At 41.8% G+C, this 19,220-nt stretch overlaps 2 protein-coding genes across 9 annotated transcripts in view; one reads left to right on the top strand and one right to left on the bottom strand.

Moving 5' to 3' along the window:
* SDCCAG8 (SHH signaling and ciliogenesis regulator SDCCAG8) overlaps positions 1-19,220 on the bottom strand; it is a 246,613-nt gene that overhangs the window by 33,301 nt on the left and 194,092 nt on the right. The gene's annotated exons all lie outside the window — the stretch shown is intronic.
* The window catches only part of AKT3 (AKT serine/threonine kinase 3), a 363,939-nt gene that overhangs the window by 281,428 nt on the left and 63,291 nt on the right, over positions 1-19,220 (top strand). Inside the window, exon 14 of one of the 2 annotated variants that reach the window (XM_066236795.1) lies at positions 12,828-13,086. The exons of the other annotated variant lie outside the window; for it this stretch is intronic. Within the exon in view, the coding sequence (XP_066092892.1) occupies positions 12,828-12,919 (92 nt within the window). The 3' untranslated portion in view covers positions 12,920-13,086. Of the gene's footprint in view, positions 1-12,827; positions 13,087-19,220 lie in introns of those variants that run through there. 2 annotated transcript variants of the gene reach the window in all.

Genomic DNA, 19,220 nt, shown 5'->3' with positions numbered 1-19,220 from the left:
TGTTGCAGTTTAATTGTGTTGTTTCAAGAAATTCTAATGCTGACAAAGGTGGGACCATGTACAGTTGGAAAGTAAACGGGATTAAAAGTGGTAATTTCTTCCAATTGATTGGATAACAATAAAAATTGTGCTTTGATACCCCCTCATCCTAAATTCAGACGACAAAGGAGGAATATCCTAACACTCAACATGTTCAGAAGGAAACCAGCTCTGAAAAGAAAAGAAAGAAAGAGAGAGAGGAAGAAAGAGAGAGAGAAAGGGAGAAAGAAAGAGAGGGAGAAAGAAAGGAGAGAGGGAGGGAGGGAGGAAGGAAGGAAGATAAAAAAATACATATATTTTTTTAATCTATGTATATGAGACAGGAATATTTTTTTTACTACAAATACAAAACTCATAAAAATGAAATAGAGATTTACAGAAATTACTGGGTGACATTATCTTTGCAGAAAACAGTTATTTTTGAAAGAAGTTGGTAACAACCTTCAAATGACTCTCAGACAGCCTCATTTAAGATATTAAAAATCACTTGCTTCAGCAACAAGTTCATAAAAAATGATGGCCAGCTCGAAGACATCAGAATTCTAAACACAGTGCCCTTTTACCCACCTGGTCACATTTGCTCTAGTTTTCATTTGTTTCTCTTTTTGGAAAAGCCTTTACACCATTACCTGGCAAAATAAATTAGAATGTATTTTTCTTGCGCAAAGTACCTTTGATGGACGGTGTAGTAGACATGCTAGCTTCCTGTTTCCTACAGCTGACCACACCTAGCTCGCTCATCTGTAACTTAGATGCTGCCTTTCTTACTGGATCCCTGTCCTGGGGCCTGTACAGGTGGGCTCACTGCCTGTGAGGAGGAGGTGGTGACAGAAACTCTACAGGAAGTGTGACTGCTGTGCTCTGCCCGGTAGCCTGCAGATAAGCCCACACTGACTAGCGACTCCCACTGACCACTGCCTTCACTCTGGTTGGATGATTTGGTCAGATAAATGGACCAGTTCTTTGACAGAATCAACTGCTCGTTTCACTTCCCATTAACCACAATTTGTGATACACCTGTAGCCTCAGAGTCCGTTGAGGAGGCGGACCTAACTTTTCTAGCAGCTAAAGATATTACACTGTATGTGCCATAGCCTTGAAATGACTGCAAAAATAAGATCTGTTTGCCCTAAAATGTGGCTGAAATGTCCAAAGAACTTGGCTAACAGAACAAACTGGAAAGATCTGCTCTTGCTGGGAGGTCCCGTGGCTCCTCCTGCCTCTGCCTCTCCAGACGTGGATGGTCAGAGCGCTTGACTGTGAGCTGCTAGTACACAGTCTCTGTTCTTACACTTACATTGTGTTCTGGGGCGTAGCTGAGTTAATGGCATGTGTGACCTAAAAGTCCAAGAGTCCACTGCTATGAAATGAGTATACTTTTTTTTTAATGCCACACACGAAGTTCAAAATAGCAAAGGGTCACATCTGTCACGTGCTCAACACCTGGGACTGCATAAAATGCTTAGTGGACTCACTAAGAAATACAAGATTTTCCCTTTTCCGGGATTTTTGAAAATTCTGGTGGGAGGACACATCCCCCCACCCTCAGCTGGGCAAGCTCCCCGAGAAAGCTTTTGTCAGGTGCCACTAGAAGTTGGTGTGCAGAGCCTGGACCCCTGCAGAGAATACAGAAAGGACACAGAGCTGGATGGATAGAGCATTGTTAATTACCAGATCTGAGAGCAAAAACAAGCGAGCAGCGGGCACAGAGGTGGGGAGAGCCCATGAGTGTAATTATAAGTTGCAAACTTCTGAGTCATTTTTCAGAGTTTGAAGAACATTCAAGGAAGAACACATAATACTGAGGAGGGGGGGTACAAAAAGGGCAGCAGTACCCGCCCGAGGGCCGACTGCCTCTCCAGCAGTGGCAACGCTGTTCCTGGGTGCGCAGGACCATTTGTTCCATTACTCAATCTCCTGAAGCCATTTAGAGAGAGCTCAAACAACTGCCTGTACCAATGCGACACATGGCTTCCCATCCCGACTCTTTGCTAATCCAGACGCTCCAACCATCTTTCTTTAAGATGCCATATGGTTGGCAGAAGCCTGTAGATCTAGCAGCACATCTGCTCGTACGTTTCTCCTTCCCTCCATCCCCCCAACAAAAGAGGGCTGGAGGGGCAGGCCTAGAGGAGGGCATGCATGTGGCCCGATGCCTGGGCAGCGATTTCTTTTTAAGCTCCCTAACTAAACCAAACTATTAAAGGGACGATCGTAATGATTCAGGGCTGGATCATTTTTAACCAGACAACATGACAATTTATTTGCTTGTCAATGATTTGAAATGAGATTAGAGAAACAAAGGATGGATGGTCTCCTTTCTCCTAAGGAAGAATACTTGAAAACCACTTCAAAGCTCTGACTCAGGGAATCCCTGGGAGGCTTTCTTCCCGCAGGAGAGGGTTGGCACCCTTGGCTGAACTATTTTTCCTCTTCTTTTTGGTCAAGGAAGACAGACTAGCAGAGAAACTAGCAGATACCCAGAGCCTGCTTTGTTAGCAAGCACGTGGGGCTCTATGCTAATGAGTCGGCACAACACGCTGCTTTTGGTGTGATGAGCAAAAATTGTTGACACTTGAAATCCTGGCTCTCCTGGCCTATAGCACACTGGCTGCCTCCTTGGAATCTGGCCCCCAGTAAGACAGGCTGCAAAAAATAATACATTCTACTCTCCTGATGACTGAAATCTGGCCATTTATAACTCAGAGCAGTTGGGAGTGGTAGGGGGGAGGATTAGAAAAATATTCTAAAATATTCTATCAAGCCAGGACCCAGAAAGACACAGGTGAAAGTTATGGGATGCTTCCAAACTGAAAGTTAAACGTGGTAGACACGTGTGCATGATCAAGGCCAGGATGTTGGCTTCAGGGGCCCAGATGTAAAAAGCGGGAATGAGGGGCAGCTATAGTACCCCTTGCCATATGGGGGTGGCTGGGACATCCACCCCACAGCTGAGTGGAGGACACTCTGCGGATGGGACAGCCCTGTTGTTGGTACCATCTTGGTCTCAGGTGAAAAGCTAGGTTTCTGATCTTGTCAATTTCCCTGAACCACGTGTTGGTTGGCTATACATGGTTTCCCAAGTCTGTAGAAATATAAGACAGAAAAATAGTAAAGAAAATATTCCACTGTTGCAGAAGCAGATCTTTTCTTTTTTTTTTTTTTTTTTTTTTGGAGGTATCTGTACCCTCACTGGCCCAGTCCTAGTAGGAACTTACACAGTGAAGGAAACTGAGGCCCAGTGAAGACTCACAGGAGTTTTTGTTCCCTATTCCCCTTTCTACCTACCAAACACCCTGCATTCTCCATCCTCAGTCCAAGGGAGGGCTCAGCTGAGGGTTCTGCCTGAGACGAGACACAGTTCTTCCCACCGGGACTGCTGATATAACTGGGTAGCCTGGTTAGAGCCAGGAACTGAATTATCCCAGAGACAGTGGGCAGAGAACCTCCCACCCTGAGTCCTGGGTGAGGGGCTTGTAGAGAAGCAAGGTCGCCTTTTCTGCCCCCTCGGCAGCAATTTCCAGCCTAGCCCCCAGCAGAGGCCATCTTCTCAGGGAGTCCACCAGGGAGTGTGGGGCCCATTTCACAGGTAAGCATGCTGAGGCTTGAAGACTCTGAGACAGCTGTGCAGCCATGAGGTAGCAGAACTGGGATTCGAACACAGGCATCAAGCTCTCTGCTCAGCCGACCAGAGCTTAAAAGTGAGCCAGTAGGGATGCTCATGAGGACCTTTTAAGTTTTGTTTTTGTTTTTTTTTAAGACAAGAGTTGAAAGGGAAGCTACATCTTTTGAGTGTTGAATACAATAAATAAAATATCCCCTTACTTGCCCAGAAACCCTTAGAGGTATTATTATTCCAACTTAATAGATGAGAAGACTGAGGTTTAGAAAGAACTAAAAGCAAGAAACAAACAAACAAAAAAAAACCAACAGAAAAAAACCCTACAAACTGTAACAAAGCTATACAGCTAGGAAGTGCCAAAGTCAAAGCCCATGGCCATCATGCTACAGTCCATGCCTCCAGGTGGTACAGGGACCTGACAGATACATTTCTTTATACATACGCCCAGGGCCCAGGATGCCAGCCTCAGCAGATGCTGTTAGCTGGTGAGCAATAATTAGTTATCATTTGTATGCAGGCAGGGGTATCTGATTCTAATCCTGTTTACTTGTCATCTACAATATGTATGAAAATTCACATAACTGTAAAAACACGTAAGTGACTTTAAAAAAGCATTGAACTTTATAATAAAGATATCAGAATGCCTCCATTCAAGAAGTATGCCACTCAAACTATTCACCTTGGGAACGTGTATTCCAATTACACTGCCATTGCCCGGGACTTGCTGACATGGTCCTTTTTGGAACTTCCATCATTGCCTAGGGCTCAGTGAGTGGGCACACATGTAAGTTTGTGACCAAGTATATGTCACTGAGTGCATTTTGTAAAAATTGTATGTTTTAACATAAAATATATGTGGTATATGCTATGCTACTCACTGATGACACAACAGCCCTGACTAAATGATAAAAGCTTGATTCTATTATCAGCAGGAACAACTAAGTATTATTAGTAATTCTATTATTACAACTGCCCACAAAAATTAGGGATCAGGGAACATGCAGATACTCCAGTACTTTCAGCCTTTTCTATAGTGCATCTTCACCAATGAAATAAAAGCTGGTTTTGCATCTCATTTGCATAATCAAACAAGTTTCTTTGACTTATTGTTTGCTTTTCTGATGTTCTTGTTTAATAAGAAAAAATTAAATGCTTCCTTTTTTATTTCTTCATATTCATTTTGAAATAGCCCCTAATTTTTGTTATCATTGAGATGCGCCCATGTAGAAGGCTGAGTTTAAATTTAAAAAAGAGAAAGAAAATCTGGGCTGAAATCTAAGCATGATCGCAGGCAAATTCTTCTAAGCCTGTTTCGTGACCAGTATCAAATGATACTACTCACTTCACAGGACTGTTGTGAGAATCAGAAATGTCTGTAAAGTGCCTGGCACAGAGTAGATCCTCAAAAAGTGAAAATACAATTATTATTATCTTTAACAGAGAGTTTCAGTGCATTCACAAGGTGTGTTCGCACACATTAGCTCCTTGAGCTCTGACAACGGCCCTGGAACCTAGGAAGTATTTCCTCTGTCCAATGAATGATGAAATTGAGACTCAATAATAAAATAACTAAAGCAAAAAGAATATGAGCCTTTATTATAATTTTATTTATTGCACCCTTTCTATGTGTAATTACTACACTAAGTGTTCTTCCAGCCATTTTAAAAATCACAACAGCAACCCTTTGAAGAAGGTATAATTGATATTATTATGATCCTTATCTCACAGATAGCAAGCTGAGAGTAAGGGATGCTACCAATATCTTGCCTAAATTCGCATAGTCTAGAACACAGTTCTGGGGCTGTCTTCTAAACCCATGATCTTAGTAATAGCTGTAAAATGGTGAGGACAAGACTCAAAGCCAGATTTCCCTGTTTAAAATCTGCGCCCTTTTGTGTATACCACAGTGTTCTTGGGTGGAATATACCTGAAGCTACTGAACATTTGACAAGGAAGTCTGCTAGCATAAAAAATCTTTGTCCTGGCCCTGGCCAGTTGGCTCAGCGGTAGAACATCGGCCCGGCAGGTGGAAGTCCTGGGTTTGATTCCCAGCCAGGGCACACAGGAGAAGCACCCATCTGCTTCTCCACCCTTCCTCCTCTCCTTTCTCTCTGTCTCTCTCTTCCCCTCCAGCAGTCAAGGCTCCATTGGAGCCAACGTTGGCCCAGGCGCTGGCGATGGTTCCATGCCTCCACCTCAGGTGCTAGACTGGCTCTGGCCACAACAGAGCAACGCCCCAGATGGGCAGAGCATTGCCCCCTGGTGGGTATGGCCAGTGGATCCCGGTTCAGCATATGTGGGAGTCTTTCTGTCTGCCTCCCGCTTCTCACTTTGGAAAAATACAAAACAAAACCCAAAAATCCTTGTCCTCACCAAAATTCCATGTAAGCTGCCAAATTCTATAGGGCCCGTGGTTCAAATGCCACGTGTGTTTATACACACTCATGAAGAACCTGAGTACTGGTGCTCTTATAGCATCGTCCAAAATTAATGCAGTGTTCTTTATTAGACGGCCTGTACATCTGAATGCATCGCACAAAGCTGTCATTATATATATGGAATCGAATTTAACATCACCGAAATTGTCAAAGTTCTTAACAGAATAGGCTTTCAATAAAAATTAACTATCAATCGAAGGCTTCCTAATCCAAATTATTTGGTAGGGATGCTAGAACATTTGGAGGTGGCTGATCAGCTGCTGACATGAGGAACTGGAAGCGGGTGAGCTGAAATCTGGATTTATGGTGCACATATGTGCTTCTCCAGACAGCTCTCTCCATATAAAGCCGCCGAGCTGCTCTTGCGAACTTTCGTTTCTGGTGCAGGGGACAAGGAGGCTGTGAGCTCAGATGGGTTTGTCTCCACCCCCTGCTCTTTTGCTGCCTGCATCTCCTTTATCTGTTTGGACCTGGACTGATTACTGTGGGTCATGTTCCTCCACGGGTTCTCTCCTTGGCTCTCCCAGAGTCCAGGCTTCTAATTCCATTGCTGACTTGGACCCGGTTCAAGGCGAATAGGATTTTAAACAAATAAACAAATAAAAGAAAGCCGTTGCTATCACTCAAATGCCTTCAAGTTCCTAAATCTTTGATCACATTTTCAATGGTCAATAGCACTTTCCAGGGGAGTCTGAGCCCAATAGATTGTGAATGGAGATGTCTTACTTAAGATTTAGTGCTCTATAAGGGCAAGTCGGCCCCTGGGGGTCAAACATAAAGGATGGAAATCTCGACGGCTTCTCAAGAGTATTCAGAATGCATCATCCTGAGCCAGCAGTCTGTCATGAGTAGATACCTGTATGTTAACTGTCCCACTGAGAGTGAGACGCGGTCTCCTAGAGGCAGGCATTTTAAATTATTTTTCCTTCATTAATTTCACAGGCTGGAATAGGCCTGGGGTATAGCATGAGAGCAAAAGAATACTGTTTTAATTTGAATTTTCTAAGGGTGTGGAGAGGATCATCCACCCCTATTAGTCTTGGTTGGGTGCGCTTTCCCCAGCCAGCTTACCCACTCTGAATGGCACCTGTTTAACATTCACTTCCTAGAACATAATACAAGTCCTGATTTCCTGTTATACGGTGTTCCCTGTAACTTTTGCAACTCACATAGCTAATGTTTGGTGAGCACATACTATGTGCCAGGCACTGTTCTCAACATTTCTGTATAATAATTTATGGAATCCTCTTAAGAACCCGGGGAGATAGGTAGCATAACTGTCATAATTTTTTAGATAATGAGGTTTAGGCCCACATTAAATATGTATATGTCCCAAGCATACAAGGGGGGAGCTGGTTGGTGTTTGAAGCTAAGCCATCTGGGTTTAGAATGCACACTTTTAACCACGTTCCTCAAGATGACGCTCAGAGACATTACATAGGAGAGGGTACAATGCCTAGTTTACCAGCCATGAGAATTCGGTGATATTCCTTTTTGAAGTAAAATATAATTTTAACAATACTTATCCTACCTATCTATCCCACAAGATTGTTAGGACATATACACATTCCCTCTCCCCCACAAACGTGGTTACTGCTTTATTTTTCCCATGTACAAATGTCTTTTCTAGGTCCAAATGGGTTATGACCTCTTTGAGGGGAGGGGCCAGTGTCTAACACACTTTGGTGGACACTGTAGCCAGAGCTCATAACTAATTATCACCATATCTATCAGAACCTCATAAATTGCCACGGTGGGTGCTAAGTGGGGCCCTGGAAATGAAATACCAAGGACCCTTTGCTTTGCCAGTTGAAGACCAGGGCAAAGGCTTGTTCATACTGCATCCAGTGTTTAAACACCTTCTCCACTCTCAGATGAATTGAAGAGGCAGTGCCTTCAGCCAGCCTCACTAAGACACGAAGTGCTGTCTGATCTGGAATAGGATAAGACTATCTTCTTTTGTGGAAGCACCTGACATCAGGTCTGTCATCTGCCAGAGGTGCCAAAGGAAATAAAACAATACCACAGCAACTGACTGATAGCAGCTAGTAAGATGAAAAGAGTGGTGAGATTATATATAAAAAAGAAAAGCTGCCTCTCTGGATAGAGACAGAGAAAATTGTTAATACAAACAAACAACTGTTTGGGAAGAAAATATTATTTTCAAAATCCAGACAAAGCTCTATTTATTACATTTCAGAGATACTTAAATTATAGTGTTTGAAAGCTGTCCTATTGTATCTGAGATACTTAAATTAATCCCAAAATCTGAAAGGTTAAGCCAAAAGAAAGACTTGACAGTGAGAAAGAGTTATTAAAGAGAGAAAGTTCCTCTTTTTCCTCAAACAATCAGAGGTGAATAAAATCCACTGTGTAGCATAACTGAATGAGTACTAAGTTCCAGCACTCACCTTGATGAAAATCCAATCCAATATAAGTTCAAAATTCACTGAGATGTTAATATATGCAATTGTTAAGTCTAAATGCAAAACCCACTATTCTGGTTGGTCCGTTGATAGTCTTGTGTTCATTTGGTTGTCTTGGCATGGCACTGCCCAAGCTCTAGGATTGCCCCAGGTGCTCCAGAGAGTCCTGGGAAGCTCTTTGGGCTCACTGTGCCAGGCCATACCTGTGATGGGCAGTGCTGGGCATGCTGGCCACTGAGGCAGGCATGAGGTCCACTTTGTTCCCATCAACCCTAAGCTTCCAACAGAAGATCGAGGTTCACCAGTGCCTTTCCCATTGACTAACACGGGGCTGGTAGCCTAGAGGCATTCCCAGAGAATGGACTCATACTCTAGTAACAGAAAATTCTGGGAAAGTTAAACAATGAACCAAGTGACCAGATGGGGAGTCACCGTCATAGTCCAGTGTAGATTTAACTCTGAATCTTTTCAGTTCATCACTCCAGCCAATTCAATGCAAGTAAATTACAGATTTCAGTCCAGGTTGGAAAGACAGCACAAAAGCATAAAGAAGCATGCTAAACTCCATAACTGCCTGTGATATTTATAGGTACTTTCAATTTATGCTTCCTTACTGCATATGTCAAGGGGCTACCCAGTAGGAGTCTATCACCCTACGCAAGTGCGCTTGCCTTTCACCCTCCATTTACATCTTGTTTATTGTTCTACCTTACTTCCTACACACCTCACCGGGTGTTGTGCAGTTTAGGAAGTGAGCGAAGGCTTGCGATTTTTTTCTAATGAAAGGTGTTAGGGCGTTATGTAAATACACAGTATTATTTTGTCTTTATTCCAGCATTACTGGTTTGAAATAGTTCAGTGTGTGTAAATATGCTTAATAATGTGTATTAATTGGATTTTTAAAATAGTTCCCTGGCATTCCCATTAACTAAGTGGTAGCAGGCTTCCTTGTGCAATGAAATATTGAGTACAGTCACAGACAACTATTCATTGGTCTTTGCCCCTTTCAAATCAAATTCTAGCCAGATGAATCCACCGAGTGCTGTGGTCATTTGCTTGAACACTAGACAGAATCACTAAGTTGTAACTTCTCATGAAAATAAACAGTGGTAGATATAAAGGTTAAAGTTCACAAAATAATAGCTAGCCCACCCTAAAGGATAGGGACAAGTATGTGAGCTCCCTGTAAACAATGAACATAACTGAGAAACCTAAGTGTACAATATTCAGAAAAAACTTCAAGGTACCACTAAATACCAACACATGTTTTAAATTGAAATTCCCAAAATAAATAGTACTCTGAGGGCCAACTGTCAATCAGGGGGTCATGTTAGTTCTTGTTGGCCACTTTTGTTCCCCTATGAACATTGTTTGGTCCAACCATGTTAACAACCTCACGTCAAGAGGACTCAACCACAGGAAATCAACTTCCTTCACAAGGTTCTGAATAAAGGGTTAGTTCCAGTATCCTCTCTGGACAACAGCCCCTACATCTGCTGGCTCCCATAGGAACATTGAGAGTTCACATCAGTTATTATTTAAATAGCCTGTGTGGGCATGTGCCCATTTGGCAGAATGGTCTTGTTATCCTCTCTCTCACAGATGGCAGAGAGTACCTCCTGTGCAAATAGATTCAAAAGCATGGGCTCTAGAATTATCATGAAGACGAGGAGAGGGTATCAATGGTTAACTAAAAAATGCAAAAAAACTCATCAAATGGCAAGTTTGTTGAGTAATGTTACTATAGATAATAGCTTTACATATATTATTTTTCCCTTTCCAAATAAAAATCTGCTTTTAAGTCCATACTGTAATTGGGTTGTGCTGTACAGGCATTATAGGAAGTGGCTTGAGTCATGATGGTTATGGGCTGGACAGCCACAGGGACACTTCAGGCTGGCTGGCTGGGTCATTAGGAGAGCATAGAACTATGCCATGCTCTTGGGAATATAAGAGTACTCATATGCTGCTTCTCATCTTGGGTCGTAAGTCTAAAACAGTCTTTCAAAAGGCAGAATCCAAAGAATTCTCTACACACACCCTGCATCTCCTTAGGAGTCAAGCATCACTCCTCTTTTCTGGTTCCTTTATAACTGTTCCTTCTTCCATGTTCCACATTATGGTTCTTACCACAATGCATCATGACTGTCTGTCTCCTGCATTCAAATGCTAGCTCCTTCTGAGCAGGGGCTGAACCTTACCCACTGTGCCTGACACATGTGTGTGTTGAATGAAAGAATGAATGATAAGGACAGCATCCTAGTGGACTTGACTGTGCTTCTAAACCACCTATTAGCCTGGGATCACATGACATGACAGTATAAATGTAGATTTGCTTATCTTTTTCATAAGGATGGCTTCCAAAGAACCAGTGGTAAAACTGCCATTTCCACTTTCAGTTGAAGTGGAGTTGGTTGTACTTGGAGAAGTCATGTTATTTTTGCCTTCCAAAGAACCTGGAAATTTTTTTTTCTAAAAGAAAACTAGATGAAAGAGAGCAATGCCTTGTGCATAGAATGCCTTGGAGTCTTTCATTGGCAGCAGCTGGGAACCCAGTAGCACTAGAATTTTGCTAAAGCTGTTTAAATTTCATCCACACTTATAGATGATAGTGTTGTGTAGCTGACCAAGAGGCAGGGACTTGAAGGCGATGTGAAGAAAATACACCAATAGTTATTTGTTATATTATTTGCTTATTCATCTGTTCAACAAACATTTACTAAACACCTACCATGTTATTTTAGTGGGTTTTAGGAAACAGCAGAGAGTAAGGCAGATAAGATTTCACCCCAAGGAGGTGGTGTAGTTGTTCACAGGACCCACGTTTGTGGGAATTTTGCAAAGAAGGTTCTAGAAGAGTGCTGAGAAAGAACCCTTGCTGGTGGAAGGGAGGTGAGTTACATCTAAACTTTAGATGAAGAAATCACTTAATGGACTTATTCCAAAGATGATAAATTTTGGATACCTTTGTTTAAACAGAAGTCCAAATATTTATATATTTCTGAGCTGTGGCCACAGTGGCCACCAAAATATATTAGATACTGGCACCCTTTCCCTCAAAGAGGTCACAACCCTCTGGGCCTTAAAAAAGACCTTTGCACATGGGAAAAAGAAAGCAGTAAATGTGTGCGAGGGGAACAATCCAGGTGTGAGTGAGGGGTCTTATAATTTAGAAGAGGAATTCAATCAAGAAAATGTCTCTAAAGCATGGTATAGTGTTGGTTTAAAAAATGCACAATGGTACATTTATATGCACTGGTAACCCAAAAACATGGAGTGGGATGGGAATGGAATAGATTGTCTCACTGGTAGAAAGGTTTCAGTGGAATATAGTTCAAAACACAGCCGAATGGTAGTAGCTCCCACTTAACCCGATGTGCCAGGAGAGTGAAAATGTTTCTCATTAATGCAAAATTTTCAGAGACTATGAAAATGGACTTCTAAAGGCTCCCAAAGACTCTGCAAGTCATGCCACGACAGTTACTGGTAACTTCTGAAAACCATGCTGTAGGATTACAACAAAGACTTCCGGTGCCTCCCTCCCCAAGCTGCATTCTTGGGACTGTAAGGTCAGGGACACCTGTCAGAGCACAGACTGGAAGAGTCAGGCTGACCCAATGTACTTTCCCTTTGATCAGCCTTATATCTGACTGTTTTTTAGTAAATTATCCATGTAGTTGTATTTTGACAGCTCTCTTTACAGCAGTAAAACAAAATGTGTGCATTGCAAATGGCAAAGATTCAAATTTCAGCTATGTTTATCCAAAATAGCACTGAACTGCTTCTGTACTTATGCTATACTGCCTACAGCTTTACGGAAGGGAAGACAGATGGGATGAATTTAGCAGGGAAACAGCTGTGGCTCGAAGAAGAGACAAGCAAAAGTTTTTGCTATCTTGCTTCATTATGTATCAAGGTACCAGTAAAATCTATCCATAAGGCAGCCAAAAAAGTGTTTTTCATTTGATTAGTGATAATTACCTTTTCTTAACAGCTGACAATGTTCTAAGTGGCATTAAATAGGTATAACAATTAAGCAATAAGAGGCCATAGGCAGTGCCTTGCTGGGGACTGTGGTGCCCCTCAGGCACACGGGAGGCACTAACGGGCGGGTCACTTATTCCAACCACCTGAGAAACTCAGCAAGCCCAGGACTCCACTGGGGGCAGTCCACGCGGATGGGAAACAGGAGCAAAAAGTATTCAGGGAAACCAGAAGCTAGGAGCTTATATTTGTGTGACCTGAACATTACTGAAAATACATAAGCTCCACTTCCAATTTTTTTTGCCCATTTCTTACTAGTGAACGGGCATCATTCCTGCTTGGCCCCAGTCGACTGGACCTGTAAGATCTCTAGCTCGTGGGAACAGAGAGTTGGGCTGTTTATCCTTTGAATCGTCTTTCTCTGTGTTAACATGTCTAACAAGATGTTCTTCAAGACTGACCTACTTCGACTTTCTGAGAGAAGGACATTTGTAGTTTGTACAACATTGAGGTGATGGTCAATGACTTGGTAAGTTAAGCTCACTCAGAGTGGCCTTTCCTGGTTGCCACTGATTTTGCTCTCACCCGTGGCTCAGGGAAAACTAACAGATGTGAAATTGCAAATCCTAAATATCCTCCTATACAAAGCAGTGTTCACTGCATAAAGTTTGTGCTCAAAATAACAAAATAAATACATTTTGTGAAAAATATGTGCCTCATCATTAATATGTATATTATTAATACCTGATAAATTTCTCTACTAACTAGATTTTTAAAATAAATCTGTGCCACATTGGTGAATGCCATGTTCCATCTAGATCAATAGCATTAATATTGCTATGGTAACAGAAAAACAGAAGGCAGAGGAAGTCTATATAAGGAACAAACAAAATGTAATATGTATGCGATCAATGCTAGTGTGACAGTGATATTTGTTGCTACAAGTTTCCTAAAAAGTTTGGCATTACCATATCAACACTGAGTAGCAATAAAGGTAAAATATTAACATACCCAAAAGTGTGTGCAAAAGAAGATTCTGATTAGAAACTAATTCACTTCTTAAGTATTTTACCATTACTATTCTCACTCTTTCGAATGGTTGTAGACTTGATTTTCTTTATGTACAATTATTTCCTCCCCCTTAGCCTTTTTGCAACACTCCTCTAATTTTTCAGTGATTTTTGTCCCTAGCAATACTTTCCAGGCCTCTCCCTTCTGACTGCATCTTGACAAGCCCACTAGTCTAACAGGACTATCTTCTTTTTAGAGGCAGAAAGACAGCGAGGTATCATAGCAAAGGCTAGGCTTTGCCGTCAGGTAGACCTGTTCAAGTCTAGCTTCGCCTCTCCCGGACTGGGCAGCTGTGCTCCCTCTCACATTTCCTTTGTCTGAGCCTCGGTCTCCATGTTTGTAAACTGGGATGAACCTCGGAGGGCTGCTGCAGAGCACCTGGGGTAAAGCCAGAGTGAACGTGTTGATAACCAGGAAGGACCTATTACACCTGATGTAATGTGAGCATAAACTGTCAATAACTAGAAAGGATATTTTTATTATGAGAAAACAACTTTACTGAATTGCCCTTTCTCTTCTTTCAAATTATTGCTTCTTTTTTTCTTCTCACTATTTATCAATCTGGCTTAAATTTAAGGTAACATACACATATTTGAAATTGTTAATATTTTACTCTCTACCAAGTTTTAATCCATCAATCAGACTATAAGATTTTCATATATTGGCCCTGGCCCTGGACAGTTTGCTCAGTGGTGGAACATTAGTCTGGTGTGTGTATGTCCTGGTCAGGGCACACAGGAGAAACGCCCATCTTCTTCTCCACCCCTCTCCCTCTTGCTTCTCTCTCTCTCTCTCTCTCTCTTCCCCTCCAGAATCCATGGCTCCATTGGAGCGAGTTGGCCCCAGGCACTGTGGATGGCTCCATGGCCTTTACCTCAGGCACTAAGAAGAGCCTCACCCCCTAGTGGGCTTGCTGAGTGGATCCAGGCCGGGGTGCATGCAGGAGTCTGTCTCTGCCTTCCCTCCTCTCACTGAATAAAAATTAAAAAAAAATTTTGTATATCAACAGAGAAGACTAATGTTTAAGAGACGTATGCAAGGCATAGAGATGAAAGGCATAGAGATTAGGACTCAATTCAGAAACTGATCAGATGATCCTCATGGGACAAACATGGCAGTTTCATGGCAGGACAAGAGCTCAGAGCACAGAGAATGGGAAATGACATATCTTACTGGAACTACAGAAGACCTTTTCTTTCTTTCTTTTTTTAAAATCACTCTTATGGGAGCTGAAATAGTTCTAAGATTCCTCATGTCAGCATCTCCTCTTCATAGACTTGGGAGCAACATGCCTGGGTTCAGGTTTGGCCTCTGTCATGTGTCAGCTGGGTGATCTAGAGCCGGTTCCTTAATCTCCTGTGCCTCATTGTTAAAACGGGGACAATGCTAGAACTTGCCTTGTGGGGGTGTTCTAAGAATTAAACATGTTAATAAAGGCAGGTGCCTAGCGCACAGGATGTTTATCTAAAATTAACTGCTGCTATACTAATGATAATTACTATGATAAATGTGATTATACATTTATTATATGTTGCATAATTATGTACTACACAGTGATTACTGTTATTCTAAGGAGCACCAGGAAATTTGCACAGGGCAGCAAGAGATTTCATAACTATGTTCAATGGCTGTCAAAGTACGGAGAGTGGGGGATGAAGAAGAGGGCCAGGAAGCATGAAGACATGAAGCACAAAATGAGACCAGAGTGTCCTGGGCCAGGGAGGCTCAACTGTGGGTGCATTTCTCTCATGGCGAGATCTTAAGGTTGTCTTTGTTGAATAGTCAGACTTCTTCATAAGAAGTATGCTACCAAATGTAGTGACTCGCTCAGGCCCTCACAAAAGTCAATGTCAAGTAGAACTCTGTCTTGTGCCTCCTGAGCCTTCATTTTGAGAAGCATTCTGAAGGTTCCTACAGGGAACCTATTCATACCAGGATATTTGACGCTTATATTTCTGACAGAGAGAGACAACTTGGTTATTGCAGCCAAGAAGAAAACACTAACAACAGTCTAGCAGCAACACTGTCTCAGAGTGTGAGTCAAAAAATCCTGGTCTCTTGGTTTCCTCATGTTGTAAGTGATCACAATCATCCTCTATAACTACTTCACAGAGGGGTTGGAAAGTGCTAACTGAAATTCACATAGCACACTTGAGACTGCAATGATGTCAACACAGAAACGATCTCTCTGAATCAATTTTGAATGACTTCAATCATTGCTAAGGACAAAAGCTTTTTAAGACTAATGAAAAACTGGGCTTAGAGTCTGTACCATGACCTCAGCCATCGGCATTAAAATGTCATGTCTGTACAAGGACTGCTACCAGCAGAAAGTTCAGAAATAAATACACTGTATTTGAAAAACGATCTCTCAGTGGGTGATGCTAGTCAACAATGGAAAGCCGGTACAAATGTGGAAACTGATAGGCCAAGCAAAGCCTAGCAGGGTGGGTTCTTTCCCTATATTTTCTATAGGGCTTCCTTATAACATTTAAAACTATCAGTGATAAATGATCAATTTAAAAGGAAAGAACTATGTCTTTAACCTAAACCCCACTATTGAACAATGTGGACATTTAAATGAATTAGTTTTAGTTTTGTGGTAATTTTCACTGCTGATGTGACACAGAGAATGACATTTCTTATGTGTCTTTGGGATCAACAAAACAGATGCACATGAAATTTGAATATTTATAAGATCTGTTCCGTAAAGAAAAATGATGAAATAATCAATAAACTGTTACAAAGCAGGATGACTGACCGAAAAGAGTAGAAGGTCCATTTATTATTCACAAAGCCTTAATGCTTCTAGCAAGTATGATAAATACCTACATTTCCTTTAGCTGTTTTCTTTTCTGACAGTCTACTCCCCTAGAATCTGGAATTTGAATAAGGTGGATTTGGTTGCTTTTTATTTTCCCCGAGGAATGCACAAAGACCCTTAAAAACTAATGTTCTTTAAAAGACAGTGTGGTGGGCCCTGGCCGGTTGGCTCAGCGGTAGAGTGTCGGCCTGGCGTGCGGGGAACCCGGGTTTGATTCCCGGTCAGGGTACATAGGAGAAGCGCCCATTTGCTTCTCCACCCCTCCCTCCTTCCTCTCTGTCTCTCTCTTCTCCTCCCGCAGCCAAGGCTCCATTGGAGCAAAGATGGCCCGGGCGCTGGGGATGGCTCCTTGGCCTCTGCCCCAGGCGCTAGAGTGGCTCTGGTCTCAACAGAGCGACGCCCAGGAGGGCAGAGCATAGCCCCCTGGTGGGAAGAGCGTTGCCCCTGGTGGGCGTGCCGGGTGGATCCCGGTTGGGCGCATGCGGGAGTCTGTCTGACTGTGTCTCCCCATTTCCAGCTTCAGAAAAATACAAAAAAAAAAAAAAAAAAAAAAAAAAAAGACAGTGTGGTGAGTGGATTTAACATCTATTAAAAATATAGTAGGTACCAAAAGATTTTCAAGCTAAACTCTAGCTTTTCCAGCCTAAATAGTCTACAATAAAAAGTAAATCAGATCGGAGTAAAAGGTCCAGGAAAGTCACAAGAAGAAAGATGGATGATTACCCCTTAAAATGAAAAAAATAAATAACCTTCTCGGTCACTAAAATCAGACAAGTTTCCTACCCTTTTTCTTTTTAATGCTGGGAATGATTCCCTTTGACCTGGGCAAATTGCTGTAAAAATAAAAGCTAAAAGACTGCTTTTCTTTATATACTGTACTTGCAAGAATACAATGATAGACACAGCTAACAGCCTATTTAAATATCTTTTGTCATTTTTTCTAAGCAGAGTCTCCCATATTGGTGTCATTACAATGAGAGGAATCCATTTTTTAAGAAAGTACTATTTATATTGCCTCTCTATCCCCAACTTTGCTATTGAACTATGTTTCTGCATGTCCCTTAAACTAATCTTCTGAATTGGCACCCCACCGCTTTTAGCTTTAAATAACTGACTGGCCTGGTGACCCTGAGTCACCTGCATGCATGACTCAGGCCAGCCACAGAGTTAATATGGGAATTTCCCCACTAGCCAGGACAAGGTCAAGGCTGACAACAGAAGCCAACCTCTCTTATGTTGGGCTTTCCTTTCAGTGACCCAAACTCAGGAGAGAAAACTGAGGACAAGGGCTTTCCATCCTGATAAACTCTGCTTGGTTTGGTCCAGCTGATGGATAAGCGCTGGAGGAGACAGAAAACGAGGCTGACAAAGGCCAGAGAAGAGAGCTGTGCTCAGCCCCAGGCCCTGGCACTGTAATGACCCTATGCCACTGTCCCTGCCCTGAACCACGTACGACCTGAGTGTAGGGTCCATCCTGACCTATTTTTTTGTTTCCTGAGGCCCCAGGACAGTGTCCAACCAAATATGGCAACAAATTTGAAACTCCAATGTCTGTTGGATGGTGCTATCCAATGTGCTCTGCCCTAGAAATGTTTCACCAACAGGGCCCTAATAAATCTGAATCACATTCATAAGCATTACAAAGGGCACTTACTACAGTTATGGTAAGTGAAGAATGACTACTTAACTAATCCATTTTTAAAATGTGGATTTAATATATTGGGTTTGCCTACAGTGAAATATTAATGACAACTGCTTGGTTTTCTATCAAGCTGAATCTGGAGACATTTTGAATTAAGGTCATTTATTCAATTTCAGAGCCCCAGTCTCTTAGCACAGTTGAGTGTGATACAGACAGAAGTAAAGCAATTAACTATTCAGGAATTGGCCCATTTTTTCATGTTAGGGAAAAATAAAACCTCAAATTCCCAAAGACTTTTTTTTTTTTTGCTGTAGTTTTCAAAACTCTTCATTCCTTCATTCTGAATGGAAAGACCTTCTTTTTAAAAAATTGTACTTTTCTTTAAAAGTGTGCCCTAGGTTTTGCTTGACTTAGGGATCTTGGCATCTTCATCATAAATAGTTTGTGTGTCACTTTAAAATTAATATTGGTTTTGCTTATTGAGAGACTAAAATGAACACTGCTATCAAGTTATGTGATGGACTCTATTCCTGTCAGCAAGCATTTACCGTATTCTCCCATGTATAAGACACACCTTAATTTTGGGGCCTGAAATTTGAAAAAAAAAGTATTACATAAAGTTATTGAACTTGTGTTTTATTCATCATAAAATTCATATAACGCCTCATCACTGTCAAAACTCCTATCCATTAGCTTGTCCTTATCTGTGTCTGATGACAAATCACTGTCTTCAACACTGAGTGCAAAAACTAGTGCGAAAAAGCAGGAAATGCAAGTAAAATAATCTACAACCACTGTATAAGATGCACCTAGTTTTTAGACCCCAAATTTTTCGGGAAAGGGTACATCTTATATATGGGGAAATACGGTATTTCCTCCTTCTCTAGGAAGCTTTCTCTGACCAGCCCAGCCACCTGGCATGGCACAGTTGTTAAGTTTATTAAAATCCTGGGTAACAGGGGTGGAGAGATTGAGCAAAAAAGGACAAAAGAGAGAGAGAGAGAGAAAGAAGAGAAAAAGAACTCATGGACAATAATAGTGTGGCATCAAAGAAAATACTTGCTTCTTTAAAGAGCAAAATTACTATTAGCAACAATAATAAATAACATATTGCACTGAGAAGGAGCGAATCCATATTAGCCACTCCAAACACGCTACCTCATTTCTTACTCAG

Source organism: Saccopteryx bilineata, chromosome 1, assembly GCF_036850765.1.
Source record: "Saccopteryx bilineata isolate mSacBil1 chromosome 1, mSacBil1_pri_phased_curated, whole genome shotgun sequence".
In the NCBI taxonomy this organism is placed as follows: domain Eukaryota; kingdom Metazoa; phylum Chordata; class Mammalia; order Chiroptera; family Emballonuridae; genus Saccopteryx; species Saccopteryx bilineata.
Note: the sequence above shows the minus strand (reverse complement) of the source record. Positions and strands in the feature narration are given on the sequence as shown.